This window comes from Chelonia mydas, chromosome 1 (assembly GCF_015237465.2).
Source record: "Chelonia mydas isolate rCheMyd1 chromosome 1, rCheMyd1.pri.v2, whole genome shotgun sequence".
Taxonomy (NCBI): Eukaryota; Metazoa; Chordata; order Testudines; family Cheloniidae; genus Chelonia; species Chelonia mydas.
Genome location: NC_057849.1, coordinates 12,842,471 through 12,865,732, shown reverse-complemented (window position 1 = coordinate 12,865,732; position 23,262 = coordinate 12,842,471). Strand labels below are relative to the sequence as shown.

The window sequence follows — 23,262 nt, the reverse complement described above, 5'->3', positions numbered from 1 at the left end:
CATCACTTCCTCCAACACCTACAGAAGACTTTTCGTGCAGGTCTCCTATCCACATACTGACCAGGTCCAAGTTTATAGGATGTGATTTGAAGTTTGCACAGATGGTGTAGATACAAGATAGAAATAGGTGAATTAACGTAGTCCGAAACATAGTATCTACACCAGTAATATGTTCTCAGCTATTTGGATGATACACAAGCTTTTACTGCTGTTTTTTTCAGTAGTTTGCTAGACACGTACCTGGGCATACAGATTCTGCTGTGGATAGGCACTTCTGATGGGGTACATAGCAGTTTGGTACGGATTTGGAGATGGAGAATAGGGAGGTGGTGCACTGTTACTCTGGGTAGGTGGGACCTTGTATGGAGTCCCAGCGGTGTACCCTGTTAAAAACAAAACCAGCCTGCATTAGTGCCATGATTTAAGCTTATGGGAGACAACAGCTGAGCAGGCTGACATAGCGCATTAGCAATTTAAACCATGCTGAGAACACCATTTTCACTCCACGTTTAGCGTGCCATAAAAGATACACAGCCACCAGTGGTCCTATGGATGCAGAAGCCACTCATTATGAGTCTAGAGCAAATCATTGGCTCAGTATGAAGGACAATTTCCATATCAACAAAGAATTAGGGGGGGGCCTCTGAGTGATGGAACACAGTGTGATCTGCAGCTGTTTGAGCTATATGAGGCCACAATAAACCTAAATGCTCTTTGGGGTAGGGATCCTGTCTAACATCCAGCACAATGGGGCCCTGATCCTGACTGGAGCTTCAGGGTGTTACTGTGATACAGTTACTAAATAGTTACAATAGGTTCCATCTCTCAATGCCATTTCTTTGGGGGCACTTGGCATGGAAAGACTGCACCAATGGTCAGGTCAGCTGAGGCAAAACTCCTCACTCTGAGTCAGTTTGGGAAGCAACATAGCAATGCTGGTTCCTGGCTGGAGACTGACAGATCTACTGACTGCCCAGCCACTGCTTTGGGATCACATCATCAAAATGTCAGCTGGAGGTGCGCCTCTTCCCGCTGACTGCGGGGAACAATACCCTGTTTCTGGGACCATGGTGGAGGAAGGTACATGAGCTACATATTAAAGGCATGTCTCCCTGTTATTATTAAATGTTTCTGATCCAGAAGCCTCAGCCCAGTCAGGGTCACTATTGTGCCTGGCAGAAACACAATAAATGACAGCGCTGGCCCAAAGCGTGTACAAGTCTAAAGGAGATGTTACACTGTTGACTGTACACTGCTGTCCCATTAGGGGAGACATGGCTAGGGTCAGACTTTGATTTTTTTAACCACCATGTCATTTTTATTAACTTGTTTGAGTCTGGATATGATGCCATATAAGGATTTCAGAACAGTTCTCAAACGTGAACCCATTATGGGTCCTTAGAACAATACGTTTCAGAACACGGGGCCAGATCACCAAATCTGGGGCCTGAAGGTGTACAGTACACCTCACTGTATGGGTTCACCTCTCTGTATGGCAGCTTAAGTCCTTGTGGGATTTTTCTTTCCTTGGCTGGGGGAGGGGATGCAGATTAGTGTCTGAAAAATGTGTCTGTAACATATCCACAACTGTCCAAACAGTTGAATGCTTCTGAAGACACAAAAACTTATGTGGTGTCACCCTGGGAAATATCAGTACTCACAGGGTTAAAAAAACCCAGCATGACTTGAGGGATTGCATCAGAACTCAAAATGTCCTTCAAGACAATATACATATTTCAAGTAATTTTCTCCCCAATCTGGGAGCTTTTGTCCTCTCTCATTGTCTGCTGGATGGTTACATCAGTAACATAATTGTTGGGGATTCTAGATTGCACGAGACTATTTTTAAGTGTTTATGCCACCTACGAGTGTCTGGAAAGCTTGTGATAACACTGCTGGAGAGGAAGGGCTGAATCTCTCTTGTCCTTCCCTAGCGCTGAACCTTTCAATGTAAACAATTAAGATGTCTGAAAGCTGTTATGAACCCACTGCTCTAACCATTCATCTTCATTAAGATTTAGAAGCTCAAGGTGAACCCAGGCTGTGACTACATAGCAGTGTTTAAACCTAGCAGTACTGACAGGGATCTTATTCTGACAAGTGTGCTAATCAAACTATGCTACAGACTGTTCCCATTAGGTAACGTACTCTAATCTAGGTTCATAACATGTTACTCAGAGAAAAATATCCTGTTCAACATTAGATGTTAGAGCTAGACTGTGCAAACGTAAGTGGGTTCGCACACTTCCAGCTGTAACCTGACTACTAATACTCACACAACATAACAAAAGTAGCAAGCAAAGCTTTGTAGAAGCAGGGGAAGGCAAACAGCAGGGTGCAGCACAAGGTCTTCTGTGGATGATATTATATGAATCCAAATAACTGCTTAGACATTAGCGTGATGAGGAGCCTTTTAATGCCTAAAATCAACAGACTGGGCCAGAAGTTTCCATGGATGGTTTCCCGATCTGTCAAGTGGTCACAGTGCTCCCCGCCTCACAGGGCAATTGAACAATGCATACAATGGGCCCAATCGACTAAGGTCCTGAACATCTAAGAGATGCCGAACCCTCAGCTCCCACTGATTCAAGATCAGGCCTTATGTTTGCAAAGCACTTGGGAGAGCTTGGCATGAAGGGTGCTACAGAAGTGCAAGAGTATGACTGCTCTTCCTGATGAGCCCCGATGCCAGAAATATGCACAATGTCCACATGAATAGTGTGCTGATTTAACTTCATGGATTGAGCTGTGTGGGGTTTTTTTTTTAAAAGGCATTTTATAATATAATAAAATCACCTGCAGTAGTGGGTGCTGTTGATTTCATAATTCAAATGCAGGAATAAAACACTTAGGAATCCAATGCAAATTGGAGGCCACAACTATTGTCACCTATCAACACAGCATGTGAAGTGTGCAACAATAAGTAAGAAGGGCCCAATGCTGCTTGCACTGGTCTATGTCTACACTGTGATTACAAACCCGCGGCTGGCCTGTGCCAGCTGACTCTGGCTTGCGGGTCTCTTTCATTGCAGTGTAGACTTCTGGGCTTGGGCTGCAGCCTGAGATCTGGGACCCTCACACCTCACCCAAGCCCAGACCTCTACCCTGCAATGAAACAGCGCTGCAAGCCTGAGTCAGCAGGCATGGGCCAGCTGTGGGTTTGTAATCACAGAGTAGACATACCCACTGAAGTCAAAGGCAAAGCTCTTACTGACTTCAGTGGCAGGAGGAGCAAGCTCTCAATGACAACTGGCTTGCTGACGAGTCTGTATGCAGCTCTCTCTGCTCATGCACCTGACGCACCATTATAATTAGCATCTATCCATGGCATAACTTATTTTTATGTTTCTAGCTGCACAGATTTGGCACAAGACTGTACACTAAATAATTTGTTTTCCTTATCGTGCAACTGAAGCACTGTTGAACACCATCAGTGTCACAATTGCCTTATTCTCCCCTTTAAGTCTGCAATTAACAGAAGCCCATTTTAAACAAAGACCTGAAATGTAAACAGCTGCACCTGACAAATATGGAAAAGTGCTGACTTCCAGCTAAGCTGAAGCTGCTGATTCCCCCATATATGACAGATCGTAATAGGGGATTTTTGGGCTTGTTTATGGTGACTAAACGGGTAGTGTATCTACAAAGGTCACCTTATTTCATAGGGTGTTTCTCAGATACCTTTTGTACCAGCCCTGCTCCCTGCCGTCCATTTGCATTATTGACAAAAGCAGTGAGCCAGCTCTGTTGCTATTAAGAAACACAGCCACTTGCTCCTTGTGTGCGGCTGGAGTCCAGAAAAGGGAACCTTACCCCTCCTCTTACAGAGGCAAATCCTATTTTACGCATCAAACCAGAATAACGAGGCTTGGCACAGGGCCATCTTGTGAAAGCATGGGATGGAAACGTCTCTCCTCATGCAGCAGAGTGGTTTTGGACCCACTCCACAAACAGGACGGCATCCTCAGGGCTGCAATGGCAATTCAACACTGTTGCCCATCATTCTATCAGGTGCCGATGGCTAACTGATCTGTATAGCTGTGCGTCCTCTGACCGAGCACTCCCCACACCCCCGGGGAACAGTGAGCCCACATGGAGCTAGGTTCCACCTGGGCTCATGGTGTGTAGACTCCCCCATATGGGGTGCTGCAATCCTGTCCCCTGACGCTGAACTGCATTGGTCCCACAGCCGGCAGGACCCTTCAGAGAGAGGGAGGGCCAGGAACAAAACATTTCTCCAATAGTGCTGCAATCACTGAGGGATGAAAGACACTTCTTAAAAGAAGCATCAATTCTTTTATGTGCAGACAAACACTGGATCCAGTGGAGCTGTTAGGAAAATCAGAGTAAAATCTCCACAGGGAGGTTTATTGGTTCTGCCCTCCTTCAGAAAGAAGCCCCTCTGTCATGGACAGATGATAACAGGGTTGGGCCCAGTTTTACTAGAAGCCCAGGAGAACAGCACCTACTCTGCATCTCCCCTCCTCTCCTCAAGCGGTTTTTACATCCTCTGGGGATTCCCCAACCAGCCAGGTAAGTCAGCTTTCTACCTGCTTTGTCCCACCAGCATGACATAAAGCAGGAAAAATGGGGCCCATATCTGTATTCTAGGACAGAAGTGGCCCATATGTGTCTGCCATGCTGTGTTTAACTGAGTTCAACAGTGTGTCTTGTGGTTACCTGCATATTTCAGACAGAGGTGTGGCTCACAAAGACTACTCGTCCCAGCATGCAATGCGCCACCATTTAAGCCTCAAAGGGATGCACCTGACATGACTATAGCGTTTGCAGCCTCTTGTGCTTTATGAAACTTCAGTGCAGCCCTCAAAGCTTCTGAGAAGCTACAAAGAACCCAGCTTTTGGAGGGTAAAGTCTGGGTGATCAAGGGTAGATTTCTCCATTGCCTCACTGGGAAATAGCCCTTTGTAGAAAGTGCACCGCTTATCAATTCAGCATACGATCCACGAATTTTAGATCAGTGACACAATAAATCATTTTAATCTCCTGTCCATTTAAAAAAAGCAGAGACACTCCGGCTTTGTCCAATTCTGCTCTTAACAAGGATAATTAGCTGCAACCTTGGCGGTTCAGAAATACATTTTACTGAAAGCGGTGCCACATTACATTTCAACACAAGGAACACATGGTTAATTTACTATTTATAATAAATGCCAATCCTTTGTCCTATGAGCCATTCACATGTGTTCCAGAGTTAAAAAGTTGTTGGGCTGGTGGGTAATGAACTAAAGAAACTTTTCAAAGAAGCAACAGTTTTTTTAGACAAATACGCGGAACAAACATTTACACTTTCCTGGGAGAGGGGAAGAAAGCATGACTGTATCAGCCGAGTTTCCACCTGGATACTATCAACAATGGCAGGCAGACTGACTTTTCTAAATTCTGCTACTGCTCACCATATATGAATTCTTGACCTTAGACTACAGGAGGACTCAGTGTTGCCAACTAGTCTCAAGAGACTTGGCATTTTTTTCCTCAAATGCCTCGCTCCTGGGATCACATGACAATCCCAGCTTTCCTTTTTAAAAAGAGTCAGTTTCCATCCCTTGTGGTTGCAGAGAAAAGCTGGCAAACGTGATCCTTAAAGGCTTAAACAACGAGGAGTCCTTATGGCACCTTAGAGACTAACAAATTTATTTGAGCATAAGCTTTCATGGGCTAGAACCCACTTCATCAGATGCATGGAGGAAAATCCATCATAGAACCTAACCACATCAGCCACGCCATCAGGGACTCATTCACCTGCACATTTACCAATGTGATATATACCATCATATGCCAGCAATATCCCTCTGCCATGTACACTGGCCAAACTGGACAGTCTCTATGCAAAAGAATAAATGGACACAAATCTGACATCAGGAATTATAACATGCAAAAACCAGTAGGAGAACACTTCAATTTCCCTGGTCACTCAATAACAGACCTAAAAGTGGCAATTCTTCAACAAAAAAAAATTCAAAAACAGACTCCAATGTGAAACTGCAGACCTGGAATTAATTTGCAAACTGGACACCACCACATTAGGCCTGAATAAAGACTGGGAGTGGTTGGGTCATTACAAAACCTAAACGTAATTTCCCCCATACTAATTTCCCCCTACTGTTACTCACACCTTCTTGTCAACTGTTTGAAATGGGCCACTATCATTACCACTACAAAAGTTATTTTTCCTCCCTTGGTATCCTACTGTTAATTGAAGTGGCTCATTAGCACTGACCTCCCACTTGGTAAGGCAACTCCCATCTCTTCATGTATTTATACCTGCTCCTGTATTTTCCACTCCATGCATCTGATGAAGTGGGTTCTAGCCCATGAAAGCTTATGCCCAAATCAATTTGTTAGTCTCTAAGGTGCCACAAAGACACTCTGTTGTTTTTGTTGATACAGGCTAACACGGCTACCCCTCTGAAACTTAAAGGCTCAGATACCAGAAGGGAAATAAAAATGTCCCACCCATTCTTTTAAAAATCACCTGGTTTTGGGGGCCTCGACTCGCATTTTTGAATGTTCGAAGTTGGCCATACTGAAGTCAGGAAATTTGTCATATGGCAAGAGATGACACTTGCCTAACAAAAACATTCTCAACCAGCACTGGAAGCATGGATTCCAATGACTGATTTTCTCTCTTCGAAGGAGTATGCTGAGAGCTCAGTCATTTCAGTTGAAAGGCTAGACTCGGATACATATAGCAGTGGATCCTCTACCCCCGCCTCTTCTCAAACTTCACTTTGATAGCAGTGTGCCCCAGCTGAGCTGGCCTCCATGCTGAGCACAAGATCCTGCCCACCCCCTCACTTGCCATGCCAATTCTTCTGTAAAAATGCCCTTTGCCTTACAGTGCAGAACAGTAATGTTAAAAAAAAAAAAAAAAAAAAAGTAAACAAAGTTCTGAGATATATAAAGAAGTACTGAAAATAGCCAGGACAGAGGAAATTATTGGATTCCTGTAAAAAAAGGATGTAAGGGTACCTGAATTCTATGTTGATTTTCTCTCTTTCAAGTTAGAGGGTTACACAGACACTTACAATGAAGGTCATGTGTATGAAGTTTTGACTGAATCATTTGTACTTAATGGTAAATTAGTGGGGGAATTCTAGAAAACCTTACAGCTGTGCTTTAAGTTCTTTTTAAGGCAGACTAATATGTCTCTATGCGCTCTAGCCTTTCACCTCAGTACAAACCCGACTTAGGTCACAAATTGAGTTGGAGAGTATTAATATCATCCATGGAAATGTGTTCATCTCACAAAACCACCACAAAGGTCTGCATTACATTTAGTCTATGCTGAGGTGTAGCTAAGGACTAGAATAAAGAGGAGTGCTTGCAGGTCAGAATGGTAAACAAAACTGTGCAGGGGAATTGGAAAATCAGACGAACAAGAAGGTACTGCAAATGAGGACTGAGGTGTATGTGAAAAGACAGCCCCAGTGCCTGCCTGAAGTGCCTGACTCTCACTGGACTGCCTCTCATTTTTGTGAATGTTAGAAATCATATTTATGAAGCCTGCGCAACATCAAAACCAGATAATCTAACACAGAAGACTGATGAGCTACAGCACAGTTTCAAAACTGTGGAAAAGTGGAGCCTCTTAAAAAGTGATTACGCATCAAAAAATTCTGACACAATGAAAATTTAATCTGCCAGTGTTCAGGACAGCAATTAACGAAGGACAAGATTTCAATGCCTTTAATATTCCATCTTATCCTCACAAGCCTAAAACAGCTTGTAGATAATAGCACACTGGATGGGACTAGCAAACAGCCTCTAAATGCTTTCTGATCCCTGCCGTTTGGAACAAACATGTTAATAAATGGCAGAATATCCATAACCTACCTTTTCTCTGACCTACAGTAATGTGCGTATGTGGGAGTAAAAACTTCTTAAAGCTAAGATGGAAGCATGGAAAGGGAATACACAGGTATGATTTGTAAATGACAGGCTATGCATCCGATGAAGTGAGCTGTAGCTCACGAAAGCTCATGCTCAAATAAACTGGTTAGTCTCTAAGGTGCCACAAGTACTCCTTTTCTTTTTACGAATACAGACTAACACGGCTGTTACTCTGAAACCTGTAAATGACAGAGTAATCCTCATCTGTTCTTTCTCTGCTAATGTGCCATAGCTCTGGCTTGGAGGGACCATTGCTAGGGATGAAGGGGGAGTTTCAGGCTATGCCTACACTTAAAATGCTACACTAGTACACCTGCAGCGCTACAGCTGTGCCGCTGGAGCGTTTCAGTGTAGACACATACTACAGCGTTGGGAGGGGTTCTCCGAACAGCACAGATAATCCACCTCCCAAGAGGCGGTAGCTAGGGGCTTGTCTACAGTTGAAATGCTACAGTGGCATAGCTGCATCCCTTCCATGTAGATACTACCTATGCCGATGGAAGAACCCTCTTGTTGGCAGAGGTAATCCACTTCCCCAAGAGGCGGTGGGTCGAATTAAGGATTCTTCCATTGACCTAGTGCTGTCTACACCAGGGGTTAGGTTGGCTTAACAACACTATTCAGGGGTGTGGATTTTTCACACACTGGGTCAACCTAACCTTTTAATGTAGACCAGGCCTAGATCGACGGAAGAATTCTTCCATTGCCCTGGCACTATCTACACTGGATGTTAGGTCGATTTAACTAGGTCTCCCAAGGGTCTGGAGAGAAGTAGCCATGCCGATGTAACTTTTCAGTGTAGACCAGCCCTCAGTCATCAGGGCCCATTCAATTCTCAGCCCTGGTCTACACTACAAACTTATGTCCATATAATCACCCCCCTGAGTAACACAGTTATACCGATCTAAACCCCCATGGAGAGAGTGCTATGTGAATGGGAGAATTTCCCTTGTTGACACAGCTACCTGCCCTCAAGGAGGTGGAGTGCCTCGACCAACAGGAGAAGCTCTCTCATCAGTGCAGGCAGCATCTTCACTAAGTGCTACAGCGGTGAAGCTTCACCAGTGCAGCGCTGAGAGGGTAGCCAGGCCTCAGTCTTTGCTGACACGACCAATAAAGGTGCTAATTGTGATACTCTGAGGTCAGGTCTACACTACAGACCTGCACCAGCATAACTACATTGCTCAGCCAGAGACAACTCGTGCCTGCTGATACGAGGGGGTGGCGGGGGGGGTGGGGAGGGGAGAAACGACACAAGGTAAAGAGGGGGCACAGGTCTGCCCCACCTCCCTGGGCCAGGGCAGCCAATCCTGCGGGCTCCTGGGGGGCTGAGGCCACAGAAGTGGGGAGCTCATGCTTCTGGGCTGGGCCTGGCCCGGGGGACTCTCAGCACCACAATGTCTCCCCAGAGATCCCATACCCTCACTGACACCTCAGCAGGGGGAGGGGCATGGGTAATGCCCCAAACTCAGGCTGAGCAGAGGCCAGGGAACTTGCTCCTGGCACCTCCTCCAGCGACCCCCACATCCTGCTCCTGGCCTGGGGCTGCCGCACTCTCCCCGACAGAGTTACCTGCGGGCAGAGGGCTCTGTCCTTCTCCTGCTGCACCTCCCCCTCTGGCACGTTTTTGGCTTTTTCCACCCCTGTCCCTGGCAGATGGGCTCGGGCAGGGAGCGGAGTGGGCAGGATGGACCCTCTTCTCACACTAACTGAGAATGGCCGCTCAGGGTCACTGCCTCTGTGCCTGCGAGAGCCTGGCTGGGGAGGTGGTGGTGGCCCGCCCCCTCCACTCCCCACCCAGGCTCAACTGCGGGGGACAGGGGCGGAGTAAGCCAGAACTCCTCCCCACCACCACGTTTCCGGCTCACTTGGTCCCACTTCCTGGCAGCCAGGCCCTGGTTGGGAGCGGAGGGGGCGGGCCACCGCCGCCTCCTCAGCCAGGCTGTCTCTCAGGCAGCTGCTGCACTGCACTGAGGCAGCAACCCGAAGCAGCCACCCTAGGGTTGTCAACTTGATAATATTTAAAAAACGGGCACTCAGGCAGGAGTGCCGGAACCTCCACTGCCCCGCCTCTCCCCCGAGGGCCTGCCCCTGTCCGCTCCTCTTCCCACCTCCCCACTGTCGCGCAATGCTTTTCCCCTCCCACCCCCCCTGCCCAGGTCAGGAGGGATTTGCCTGCAGAGTCAAGGCTGGGACCTGCAGCCTGCCTGCCAGGCAGGAGGCAGCCCCGTCTGAATAGGTGATGACCCAACGGCTCCCTGCCTCCCTGCAGTAACCGTACTTTGGGTGTCCAGTCAGTAGATCTGACCGGATATTGCCAGGTCCCCTTTTTGACTGGACTTTCCAGTCGAGAACGGGCACGTGGCCACCTTAGGCCACTCTCACCCAGTATGAGAAGTGGCTCTGTCCCGGGCCCGGCTGCCAGGGAGAGGGGCCGAGCAAGCCAGAAACATGTCGGGCGGGAGGCGCAGCAGGAGGAGGACAGCTCAGCACTCGCAGAAATCTGGGGACGCACATGACCCCATGTCTCCCCCCACACGCGTCGCCTCTGCGCTCCTGTGTGAAAAATCCACATCCCTGAGTGACGTTAGTTGTACCGACCTAATCCCCAGTGTAGACAGCTCTACGCTGATGGGCGAGCTTCTCCCCTCCACACAGCTGCTGCATCTTATGGAGGTGGATTAACTATGCTGAGAGGACAGCTCTCTCCCATCGGCGTAGAGCATCTTCATTAAAGAGCTACAGCAGCGCAGTGGTGCCGATGCAGCATTTTAAGAGTAGACATGCCCTGAGTAAGTTTCCCAGACCTGAAGAAGAACTCTGTGTAAGCTAGAAAGCTTGTCTCTCTCATCAACAGAAGCTCTCCAATAAAAGATATAACCTCACCCACCATGTCTCTCTAATATCCTGGGACCGACATGGCTACAACACTGCTAATACTATACAAATTGTGGGGTGTCACTTACCCTCTAGGAAGTGGACTGAAACAACCCATTCATTTCACACAGACAATCTAACAGCCTAAAGGAAGAACCTCCTGTGTTTCCATAGCAAATGCCCTCCAGCTTAAAAGTGCCAAGAGCCAGCAGCGCTGGCTTTTACAATAAAGTGGGCCACTTTCCATGTAGCTAATGTTTTAGTTCTGCATCTAGCATCACAATTAAGAATCACAGACATTGACCCACCAAATGCTGCCAGGTCATGGTTAGCCTAGCAATGGGAACTAAACTAAAACTTAGCCTAGCAATGGGAACTAAACTAAAACTGGGGAAGTGAGATTGAAAAAAGCTTTAAAGTGATATTGCTAAACGCGTAATCATTTAAAAGCCCAATTAAAGCAACGACCTTTCCATTCACCTCCACATTCACATTCACCATATCAGTGGAAGGGGCAGGAACTGCTATTTTAAAGGCTGGTAGAATTCTTTAAGTACACAGCAAATCCATTTACAAAGGTTTTACTCAACAACCCCATTCTCCTTCACAATAGCATTCTCTCTGCTTTTGGCCTAGATTCTTTTAATCAGTTTAACAAAGACCTACTAGATTGTGATTAGTTGGCATCAGATCTCATTCCTGATTAAATTTATATGTGGATTTAGAGGAAGTGGAAATGCTAAGTGTTGCATGTTTTTACTGCTATGATCTGTAATAACTCAAACTTGCCAGAGTTTCAGGATTCCTGATTCACTGATAATTTAGCTGTTATTTCAAAATAAAAAATAGATGACACAGTACTCTAGACAGATGTAATCTAAATCTGATGTATTTATTAATTGGAAAAAATTAAAACAGAACAATTTGTACTAGACTGTGGATTAAAATCTTTAATCAAGTTTTAATGACGCAAGATGTTTGAGAGTTCTAGAAATAGTGTTTAGAACAGTGTTAATTTTAAAGCCTAATTGTGATCATTTTAAAGACTAATTGTGATAATTGGGGGAGGCTAGCCCCTTGCCCCGCCTCTTCCGGCTGAGGCCACACCCCTGCTCTGCTCTCAGCCCCCCGCGGCCCCAGTCGGGTTGTGGGGGGGGTGGAGGGGGAAAGAGGGGTTGAGAACTCGGTCCGGGCCACGGGGGATGAAGGGGGGCTGAGAGCTCAGCCCTGGCCTGGGTCGAGCTCTCAGCCGGGACTGCAGCAGAGACCCTGGCTGGAGCTCTGAGCTAGGACCCATTCCCCAGTTCCACCCTTTCTCCTGCAGCCCTATCCCCATTCCGCCCACAGCCCCGTCCCCATTCTGCCCCTTCACTGCGGCCCTGCCCCCTTCTCGCTTCTTCCCCCGCCCCACTGCTGTGGCCCTGAGACCAGAAAAGCTTTGTGCCCCTGCTGCAGCCCTGGGGTTGTGGGAGGTGGAGATTTCTGGGCCCCAAATCCAGCACTGCCCTCTTGTCCAGCAGTGCGAGGTTTGGGGAGGCTTAGCCTCCCCCAGCCTCCATTACACCACCTATGGATTTAACTATTAGCACCTTCTTGGGATGAATAAGGAAGTTTATTTATCCTTTAGTGTGTTTGGCTGCAGGCTGAGATTTTCGAAGAAGAGCTCTGTGTAAGCAAAATAGCTTGTCTCTAGCACCAACAGAAGTTGGTCCAGTAAAAGATGTTACCTCACCCAGCTTCTCTCTCTAATATCCTGGGACCAACATGGCTGCAACACTGCTAAAAGCAGTACAGGCTACTTAGTCATCCATCTTCCATTATGATTAGTGGAAGATGTGTGGCTAAATCCCCTCTACCCTGTAAATCTCAACCTTGTAGATTCTGCAGTACTACAGTGCATTGAATAGCAGACACATTTTTTTCATATTAACTTTTAGACTGATAGAAAAAAATCCTAAACAGGCAGAATTTTCCATATCTGAGGATTTCTGTTGCTCCTACCTAAATAATATTTCACAGACAGATGTTGGGTTATCACCAAATAGAAAAACCAGATGTATTCATCTTAGGCTGTCCTTCTGTATCAGTACAGAGCTGTGCAGCTACTTCAGAGGTACAGAGCAGTGACTTTTGGGGGCTGATTGTGGACCACGTATGGCTTGCATTTAAAATGGCAATTGTTGCATGAGCTTTTAGTATGCACAGTATAACTTTAAAATTGCCTAGTTAATTAAAGGATTTGCACTGGAACAAAGGTACCCTCGTGACAAATACATACATTGACCGTAGTTGAAGTGTGTAGTGGAAAACTGTTGCCCTGCAAGTTGAAACAAAACAAAACAGGAAACTTATCAACAGAAGGATACACAGCCATCGGTTGGGGTATTGTGATAACTGGGGCTTAGTAAGCCTAACAGCGGGAAAGTCGATGGGAAAGTCCTACTGAGAGTTTCACTTGAATCCCTGGAAAATCATCTTTATTTTGGGATTACCAGCTTCTGTTGCCTTCTTGAATGAAAGATGAAGTGACCCTCTCTTCTCCTGGATTCCGCTCTACACAAACTATTTTGCTTAATTACTGTGTGTATATGCATGTGTTCTGTTGCTTATTACCACAGTAGAATTCATTATTTGACCAGAGAGATTCCAAGTACAGTAATCTGGCCAAACCTGTACTAAATAGATTTCTGCACATTAAAGAGGAGGGGCATCATACACTAAAGTATTAATATAATATCTGAAAATGATTTCAATTTTTCTCAGTGATCAAGGATACAGTTTAAACATAGAGGCTTTCCTACTCAACCCCGTATTTATCTCTTTTTAATTAACACAAGTAGGTGCAAATATTTTCCTTCTTGGCATATTTTTTATGGATGCAAATTTATTTGGGGCAGTGATAATTTAGCTTGTCTTCAGGACAAGAAGGCATTCAGAGATTAGTAGGATTTAAGTCCAGAAGGGACCATTATGATCACCTTAAAGTGAACCCCTGCTATAGAATTTCAGCCAATAATTCCTGCAGTGGAAGGGAATTGTTCTTCCCAACTACGTATGTAAATGCTATTGAGCCCAGTATTATTAATAATCATTTACCTCTTTTGGCTCCCAATACCCAAAGCAGCCTTAACAGACACAAAGTTAACCAACACATTGCCAACAGACCAAATGTCCCACATAAACCCCCAAGCCACTGGAGAGAGAGAGGAGTTAAACAGAAGCAAAACAACAAAGCAAAACCCCAGAAGAAAAGATGTATTTACTGAATGCTGCAGATGAAGCTTGGTAAGTTCTGTTCTCAGTCCCAGTGTCCACTGGGAGGTGAAAGGTACCCTCTGTGGCACAAGAGGAGGATGTCTGTGGCCAGGCCTGCTTCATCAGAAGTGTAGCTTAAGTGAAGACAGAAGAAAAGGTGTTATACAGGAACGAACAGTAGAATGTCAATGACAGTGACAACACGGTATCCCTTTCTTGATAGTGAAATTAAAACCGTCACTTTTTTAAAGGAAAAAAAACCCAGGAATTTCATATCATGATTTGTCACGTGTCCTGAGGCTAAAGGATACGGAAAACCAGAAAATTACCTATCAAGGATTGATGGTCTCTTAAGGACAGAGCATGGAAGTAGTTTTTTGGGAGGGGGGCTGAAGGAGGACGGGCAGGCCTCTGCAAACTGCCAGGCAAGGAATTTGCTGCCCACATCCCCATACACAGCCCCATTGGCCTGACTGGAGCTGCCTGCCTCCCCAAATATAGAAGTCAAACTATGCCTATGGGTGAGAGACCTACACAGATCTACATATTAGGCATATGGTCTGCAGGGATAATCCCAGGGATTTTCAAGGCAGCATCAACAGGCTAAGGCCGTATATATAGCCTCCAGCCATCCTCTTCTTTTTGAACAATACTGATAATATGTATCTAGAAAGCAATAGACTCCAGCTCTCGAGAAGAGGTGCGGGAGAGAATGTGAACTAATGTGAGAGGACTGCCAGGGCTGAGGAGAAGGCCAGTCTGCAGTTAAAGGATGGGTTGGGAGTCAGTAGAGCTAAGTTTTACGCCTGGCATTGGCACTACTTCCTGTGTGACCTCACACAAGTCACAGCTGCTCCGTGCTTCAGTTTCCTCATCTGTAAAATGGAAATGTTAATTCTCGCCTACCTCACAGCTAGGCTGGAAGGTTTTGATTCATAGTGTTAGCCAGACGCTCATATGGCAGGTGCTATGGAGTATGAGATAGAATTAATTGTGCCTATCAGAAGGTAGAAGGGATTGGCAGTTCCTCAGTACCCTGTTTAGACTGGCTTTGGCTATAGAACATATTATGCCCTTTGGAAACAGTGTTCAGTACAAACAATAGCTTTTGGTAGATCACCTTGTAACTTGGAAGGTGATCGTCATCGTCCGTACAAAGTCAAAGTCAGAAGAGTTGCAAAACCCCCAAAACAGAGCAAAGCTTGAGGCACTGCATGATTCGGGAGGGGTGATGATGTTTGGTTAATATGGCTGTCTTGAAGCTCTTGAGTGGAAACCCCCTAAGGTTGCCTGCCATCACTGATACACCTCTAACAAAATGAGCTTTTATGACCTTCAAGTAACAGACTCCAAAAACACTGAGAAAAAACCACAAATCCACTTAGACATGGTTCTTAGACACCAGAGAACTAACAGTTATGTCTCTGATAATAAGAAACAAATAGTTGGATTGACTTTGACTTTCAAGAGTGGCATTACCACTCCAGACAGAGCTCCTGAGAGCTATTCAGATCTACTCCATGGAGCATGGCCTTACTGGGATTTGTATTACTGGGATTTGTATGAAAGGCAGAGAAAATACTGGCAAGATATGGACAGCTTATCATGCCAATACAAGTGTTATTGAATTGAACTGAAAATTGAAAGACAAAAATTCAGAACACTTTGGAAAGAATTTCCATGTTCATTTTTTTCATGTGTTTGTATCTACTTAGGTCCCAAAGTCTTTGTTCTCAGATGAAAACAGGGCTTTGGAGTGGAGCCCGGAGCTGGAGCGCGGAGCAGCTCCGGAGCAGTGGAGCTGCAGGTTTTTGCCTGGAGCTGGAGTGGAGCCGGAGCACAGCTCCAAAGCCCTGCATGAAAAGGACATTAGAAAACATGCAAAGCAAGCTGATAAGGACTACCACTGGCTTTGATCCTAAAGAGTCTTTTATACTGCAATCAAGTGCATTGTCAACTGTGACAAAACGGCAGTCACTAAACCAGGGGCTTTCTGGCAGCACATCAAGAACAGCGAGGTTAGCTCATCAATACGAAAGCTTCCTGCAAGCTGAGCTCTGCAGTAGGTACATGCTGTACCCTGAGCTTGTTATTCAAAGGTTTAACAGGTCTCCTTTTTCTTTGACAGTATGGAGCCCTCAAAATTTTTTGTTGCATATTAGCATTGGTGAGCATCGGTTCGCTAGAACCGGTTGTTAAATTTAGAAGCCCTTTTAGAACCGTTGTTCCGCAAGGGACAGCCGGTTCTAAAAGGGCTTCTAAATTTAACCGGCCAAAAGTGGCGCCTTAGGCGCTGACTCCATGGGTGCTCCAGCTCCCCTCCCCACCCCCGGCTCACCTCCGCTCTGCCTCCTCCCCTGAACGCGCCGCCCAGCTCTGCTTCTCTGCCCCCCACCCCAGGCTTCCCGTGAATCAGCTGTTCACGCGGGAAGCTGGGGCAGGCTGAGAAGCAGGCTGCGGCTTCCCGCTCAGGCCCAGGGAGGCGGAGGTGAGCTGGGGGGCCGGGGGGGGGGAGGCACGAGGAGGGCCGCCTGCACCGCAGCAGGTAACCTGGTGGGGGGGGGGCGCAGGGGAACCGCTCCCCACCCCAGCTCATCTCCGCCACCCTTGGCCTGAGCGGGAAGCTGCCGCCTGCTTCTCAGCCCTCCCCGGCTTCCTGCCAAACAGCTGATTCGCGGGAAGCCGGGGGAGGGGGCGGAGAAGCAGAGCAAGGCGGTGGGTTCAGGGGAGGAGGAGGAGTGGAGGTGAGGTGAGCTGGGGCCGGGCGCGGAGCTGCCGGTGGGTGCTCTGCTCCCACCAAATTTTCCCCGTGGGTGCTCCAGTCCCGGAGCACCCAGGGAGTCGGCGCCTAAGGCTCCACTTTTGATGTGATCAGTGGGGGGAGCGGCTGCTCCCCCTGCTCCCCCCCAGCTACGCTCTCCCGCCCCTACGAGCCAGAGGGACCTGCTGGATGCTTCCTGGGAGCTGCCCCAGGTAAGCACCTCTGGGACTCCCCACCTCGCCCCCCAGCAGGTGCCTCTGACTCTTAGGTGTGGGCTGGGCACCCACTACCGTGGCCCACAAGACCCTCCTGCCCGGTTCTGGGGGCAGTCAGGGGACAGGGGAGGGGGGTGGATTGGCTTGGGGGGGGCAGCAAGGAACGCGGGGGGGCTGGATGGGGCAGGAGTCCCGGGGGGCGGGGGTGGGCAACGACCCCCTCGTGGGGTGAGGAGGGAACACGTTGTTAAGATTTTGGCAGCTCATCACTACATATTAGTATTAAACACTGGTACCTACAGTCCAATACTCACCCTTCTGGGCCCAGTCTAAATTTGGGTACCATACGATTCATGGGTAGCCAGTTAAATTGGGCATTTTGGCTGGCATTTTCAAAGGGGCCCGAGGGAGTGCCCAATTCCCAGCTTAACTGCTTTAGGGCCTTTGAAAATACCAACCGTTGCTCACACCTCATATTCTAGTAGAGGGTGGGTCAGTACTAGAACTTGCTGCAAATGAGTTATAGAAACTGGAACTCTCTAAGTCAGACAGCACAACAGAGGGCTTCCAATATTTAGGAAGTACAATTGTCTTTCCTCCAGGGAGTCCTGGCTCTTAAATAGGATTTGTAGGTACCGTAGTATGCTTTTGATGAACCTGACTACTAAAGAATGAAAACCAAGTGATGGCAAGATCAATCCCCAAGAAGTGGCCTATTGATTTGATTCTAATGATTCAACATGACTACATGATGATAACACATGGATAAATCATTGTGGGCGGAGCTAGTGAAAAGATACAACTGTTTGAATTGTTACACATGTCCTCCATTTAATTCTTATTTAAAAAAATCCACAAAAACAAACAATTTTTGTGAATTCCTTGTTAGGTGCTAGGATGACTTCACATACCAGTTATGGACCAAACTATTTGATCCGCCTCATTTCAGGGGCCAAGGCGTGTGAGAAAAACATGCTCTGGATCCAAGTAATCAGAGCTGGTGAGACTGGAAATCCAGTGTGATCAGCCAGGACTTTGTCCATCATCAGTGGAACAAGTCAGTGGACACAAGAACTGCATCTCCTACAGTTGGCTATTGTCTCCATTGCCAAAGTTCCCTTTCTGTCTTCTCATATAGAACACTGGGAGTTTCCTATGTGGGCTTGTAGTGAAGAAAGAAATTTGGATTCTGATCCCTCCCCTACTTGAAGATCTGATCGCTGTGTCGTGAGCCTTTGACCGTTCCTGAATGCTTGTGAGGGACTGAGGATTTCCATATCTATTGCTTATTCCTGCATGGCACCCAGCAATGTGAATGTCATATTAGAGACTGCCTAATGCCCGATGTTAAAGGTTACAAAATCTCTTTTGTTGACTGTTTGCACTTACACTTTTATTCTCCAGACCTGAAGACTGCTCTCATCTCCAAGACCCTGACATGTTATCTGCATTTCTGGAAAGACCAATTATCTTAGGGGTAGAATCAAATCCTTGTGGGTGACTCCCCCCCAACCCCCTGGCCAGTTTCAATGGATTAATGGTTCAAATTATTTGGATTGAGCAGTTTGGAAGTTTGCATCGTGGCCTTGTGCAGTTTGTTCTTAAATCACTAACCCTCACAGAATACATGGCTTAGAGCAGAGGTGGGCAAACTACGGCCCGCGGGACCGTCCAACCCAGCCCCTGAGCTCCTGGCCTGGGAGGCTAGCCCCCGGCCTTCTCCTGCTGTCCCCCCCGCTCCCTCAGCCACGTCGCCACACGGGCAGTGCTCTGGGCGGCGGGCCTGTGCACTGATGCAGGGCAGCACGGCAGCGTGTCTGTCTCCAGCGCGGCTCCCAGACATGCTGCTCTGAGCGGCATGGTAAGGGGGCCAGGGGGTCGGATAAGGGGCAAAGGGTCCTGGGGGGCAGTCAGGGAGCAGGGGGCGGTTGGATAGGGGGTGGAGCCCTGGGGGGGGTGGTTAGGGGCGGGGGTCCCAGGAGGGGGCGGTCAGGATACAGGGAACAGGGGGCAGTTGGATAGGGCAGAGGTTCTGGGGGGGGAGCAGTCAGGGGACGGGGAGGTTAGACAGGGGGCAGTTAGGGGTGGGAGTCCTGGGAGGGGGCGGTCAGGGGACAAGGAGCAGGGAGCAGGGTTGGATGGGTGGGGGGTTCTGAGGGTGGCGAGAAATGGGAAAGGGCAGAGGCCAGGCTGTTTGGGGAGGCACAGCCTTCCCTATCTGGCCCTCCATACACTTTTTCATCCCGATGTGGACCTCGGGCCAAAAAGTTTGCCTACCCCTGGCTTAGAGCTACACAAAATGTGAATTTCAGGATGCATCTAAGAACAGAAATAGCTTATGGTCCTTTGAAACAGCTACACAGCATGGATGGTACAAATACAGTTCTCTTGTACGCAGATGTCAGAGCTAACATCCAGGTTCTGTAAGCAGAGATACCATGGGAGGCTAGGGGTTGTAAACTACCCTCCAGATGTCAGGTCAGGCACTCTTCCACCACAGGAGGTATTGTCTGAGACAAATACAGTTCAGATGATTTAACATAGTTCTTCACCTGGTTATCACCAGTATCTGCTGGATTTGTTTTAGCCTCATTCCAAGACTATTAACTGACAAGGAAAAGCTTTCACTTTTATCCATCTCTAACAGGGGCCCTCTGAATTCCAATTGTTGAGACTGGACAAGTAATTTGAGCTGAACCTAATAGCTACAGCACTGCAATGATGGGTACTCATGTCCTGACTCCTTGATCATCAACTATATTTAAGGGAACATGTGCTCCAGGCAACATGACTACATGATGATAACACATGGAAAGCCAAAGAGGAAAAACTCTCAACTAGAAGTGTACATGATGCACGCATGTAGCCAATATCATTAATAAGAGCACACAACCGATCCTTAGATTAAAGAAAGTGGAATTAAGCATTTAAATATGTGATGGAATATATCCTTTCCTCGGTCCCCATTTATTCATGACCTGACATCTTGTAAAGAATGCCTGGAATGTGGAGCCAGGTTTGGGATAGTCTTACTGTAGGTACTTATGTAGTCACCATCAATGTAGTATCTGAGCGCCTCACAATCTTTAATGTATTTATCTTCAAACACTCTTGTGAAGTGGGGCAGAGCTGTTATCCCCATTGCACAGATGGGGAACTGAGGCACAGAGAGGCTAAGTGACTTGCCCAATGTCATACAGGAACTCTGTGGCAGAGCTGGGAATTGAACATGGATTTGTCAAAGCATTAGCTAGAATCCTAACCCCTAGCCTATCCTCCTTCTCAAGCACATGTGATCTGTGAGTGGGGAGGGAGGGGGCATATGGAGGATACTTTATCTTTACACCTTTACAGAACAGAAATTATCTTGATGAAGCAACCAGAAATGGGAAATGCGTGGGGAGAGGGAAGATAACTTACAAACTCCATATCATGAAATGAAAAACAGATAAACCTAATTTCCTGGGTTGATTTTCTGCTAGATGAGAGCATCCAAGTAATGGATGGCCTGCGTTATTCTCTACTGCATTATTAATAGGTAGAGTTAAGGCAGAAACCATGTTCAGTGTGGATAAATGTGTGTCCTACTTACAGGAAAATAAAATGGATGTTTGAATGCAGCAAGTTAAAACAAAGAAAACATCACAGAAAGACAGAAGGCCTAAAGGGGAATATGCATTAGGTTTAATGCAGAGATCCTCTAACTCTGGAAAGAGAATGATATCCTTTAAAATTATCACTCATCTCTTAATAATTAGCATGCTTCATTTCTTTATAACACGGGATTCTAAGCACACGCATTTTGTATATGGGAAAGGAAAGGTTATAGTGAAATTGCCTGGCAGCCAGACTCGCATAAGCTTTATCAATATTTGACATGCTGGAGTTCTGTATTGATCTTTCAACCTGCCTTGTCTCTCTCATTCTAAAAGATATTGAAAGCTCTGAAACAAAGTCACACACAACAAGGAGTTGGCGTAAGCTAGAAATGTATTTTTGCACTGGTGAGGGAAGGTTTCTGAATCCCAGCAGAATGAGATATACATTCACCTGCCTGATGCCAGGTTTTGTTGCTTCATTGGATGTAAATCAGGTCTGCAGAGAATGCAATGGCTGGTGGCTAACTATCTCTTGGAAAGGTTTGGTGCAAAATAAACCAATAGAGACACCGTAGCACTCTTTTCTTTTAAACTACATTTCACTTGAAAACTTGTAACTATTCCGTCTATAAATGACACACAGAGAGGGAGAGAGACCTATTGATGCCAGCTAAGCTTTGCTTTTGTTTTTCTAATGAGAGTCAAGTCTGGACAAAAGTGGCAGGATTGAGAGGATTTCGGATTCGGGGGCTCTCCCAAAATTCCCTCCATGTTTCATTAAGCCCCTCTGGTGCTGGAAGTCAGGAGGTCTGTGATGCTAACTCCTCTAGCCTGGCTTTGAAAATTGGTGTCTGGTGTCACTTGAGGCTGTTTGAGCATTTCGAGTCTGTCAGTGCCAAGAAGGTTAAAAAAAAACTCACTTTCCTCTGCCAGTTCCATCTTCAGCTTTACAGTTCTTTTAGGAACTAGCTAATATCTTGTACTAGCAACCTTTCTAAAGAACCCCTATGGAAGATGATGGTATCTACTCCTGTCACCTTCCTCTCTGGAGTCATTAGGAGCACTGTTTTGTTATTGTATAAATAGTCTGGAATAGATCAGGGATTGTAATTAAATGTCAAATGGATTTGACAAGAAATAATGGAGGCTGGTGACTCCTCCGAGTGAAATCTGAGCAGCTGCGTTCCATGGACTCAGCCTGTCTCACTGTGCTGGGGGACTACCAAGGACGGAAGCGGATGGTCTCTAAGCAGCGAGTTTCTGCCAGTTTCACGCCGCGGAGCTCGGAGAGAGTACAGAGCTGGTGCAAAGCGCCCGATCAACAGGCCTGGAGGCCCATGCTCTTTGTTTGCAGCATGAGCTGCAACACCGCAGTTTTGCTCCGCTGCTAACATGTACCAGCTCCCTCTACGGCAAAGGGAAGAGGTCAGTCTCCCTGGTCCATTTAGTGTTTGGCCTTGGCTGAGCTGCCACTGTGGGCCAAAAAAGTTGCGGGGGGCGGGGGGTGGCTTTCACCAGTGGCTTGCCCTTAGCTCTCTTCTATGCTCAGGCCCAGCAGCCAGCCAGGAGGCCTGAGCCTTAGCTCTTCTTCTTAGCTCCCCCTGTCCCTACTAGGCTTGCCACCTTTCCAATTGCACATAACCAAACGCCCTAGTGCTGTCCCTTCCCCGAGGCCACACCCCCTTCCCCGCCCCACCCCTTCCCCGAGGCCCTGCCCCCTGCTCACTACATTCCCTCTCCCTCGGTGGCTCGCTCTCCCCCACCCTCACTCGCTTTCACTGGGCTGGGGCAGGGGGCTGGGGTGTGTGGGCTCTAACTGGGGGTGCAGGCTTTGGGGTGGGGCTTAGGATGAGGGGTTTGGGGTGCAGGAGGGGGTTCCAGGCTGGGGAGTGGGGCCGAGGGATTTGAAGTGTGGGAGGGCATGGTAGGTTGAGGCACGGGGTTGGAATATGGGAGGGGGTAAAGGCTCCGGTTAGGGGTGCGGGCTCTGGGGTGGAGCCGTGGATGAGGGGTTCAGGGTGTGGGAGTGGGCTCTGGGCTGGGGCAGGAGGTTGGGGGTGCAGGAGGGTAAGGGGGATGAGGGGTTTGGGATGTAGGACAGGGCTCTGGGTTTGGGGGGGCTCAGAGCTGGGGCAGGAGGTTGGGGGGCAGGAGGTTGGGGGCTCTGAGTGGGAGTGGGAACGGGGATAAGGGGTTCGGGGTGTAGGATGGGGCTCCAGGTTTTGGGGGTCTCAGAGCTGGGGCAGGAGGTTGGGGCATGGGCTTACCTCAGGCTGCTCCTGATCAGCGGTGCAAAGGCAGGCTTCACGCTTGCCCTGGCTTCACGCTGTGCCCTGGAAGTGGCCCGCAGGTCCAGCTCCTAGGCACGGGGGGCAGGAAGCTCCGCACACTGCTCTTGCCCGCAGGCACTGTCATAGCTCAAGGTGGGGGCAGAGTGCGGAGTTCCCTTACCCCCTCCCCCACATAGGAGCTGGACCTGCTGGCCGCTTCCAGGGTGCAGTGCAAAGACAGGACAGGTAGGGACTAGCCTGCCTTAGCCCCACAGCACCGTTGACTGCACTTTTAATGGCCCGGTCGGCAGTGCTCCTCTCTAGGATGGGATGGGACAGGACCCTGAGGCCTCTAGCAGGGGGCCTCTGGGCCT

At 47.8% G+C, this 23,262-nt stretch overlaps 1 protein-coding gene across 10 annotated transcripts in view; it reads right to left on the bottom strand.

The window, feature by feature from the left end:
- The window catches only part of FAM168A (family with sequence similarity 168 member A), a 365,574-nt gene that overhangs the window by 23,754 nt on the left and 318,558 nt on the right, over positions 1 to 23,262 (bottom strand). For 8 of the 10 annotated variants that reach the window (XM_043527530.1, XM_037880624.2, XM_043527520.1 and 5 more), the window contains 3 exons: positions 14,052 to 14,177; positions 13,067 to 13,105; positions 241 to 383 (listed from right to left, as the gene is read on the bottom strand). In XM_043527530.1, coding sequence (XP_043383465.1) covers positions 241 to 383; positions 13,067 to 13,105; positions 14,052 to 14,177 — 308 coding nt within the window. The remainder of the gene's footprint in view (positions 1 to 240; positions 384 to 13,066; positions 13,106 to 14,051; positions 14,178 to 23,262) is intronic. The other 2 variants (XM_043527536.1, XM_043527523.1) reach the window with 1 other exon arrangement.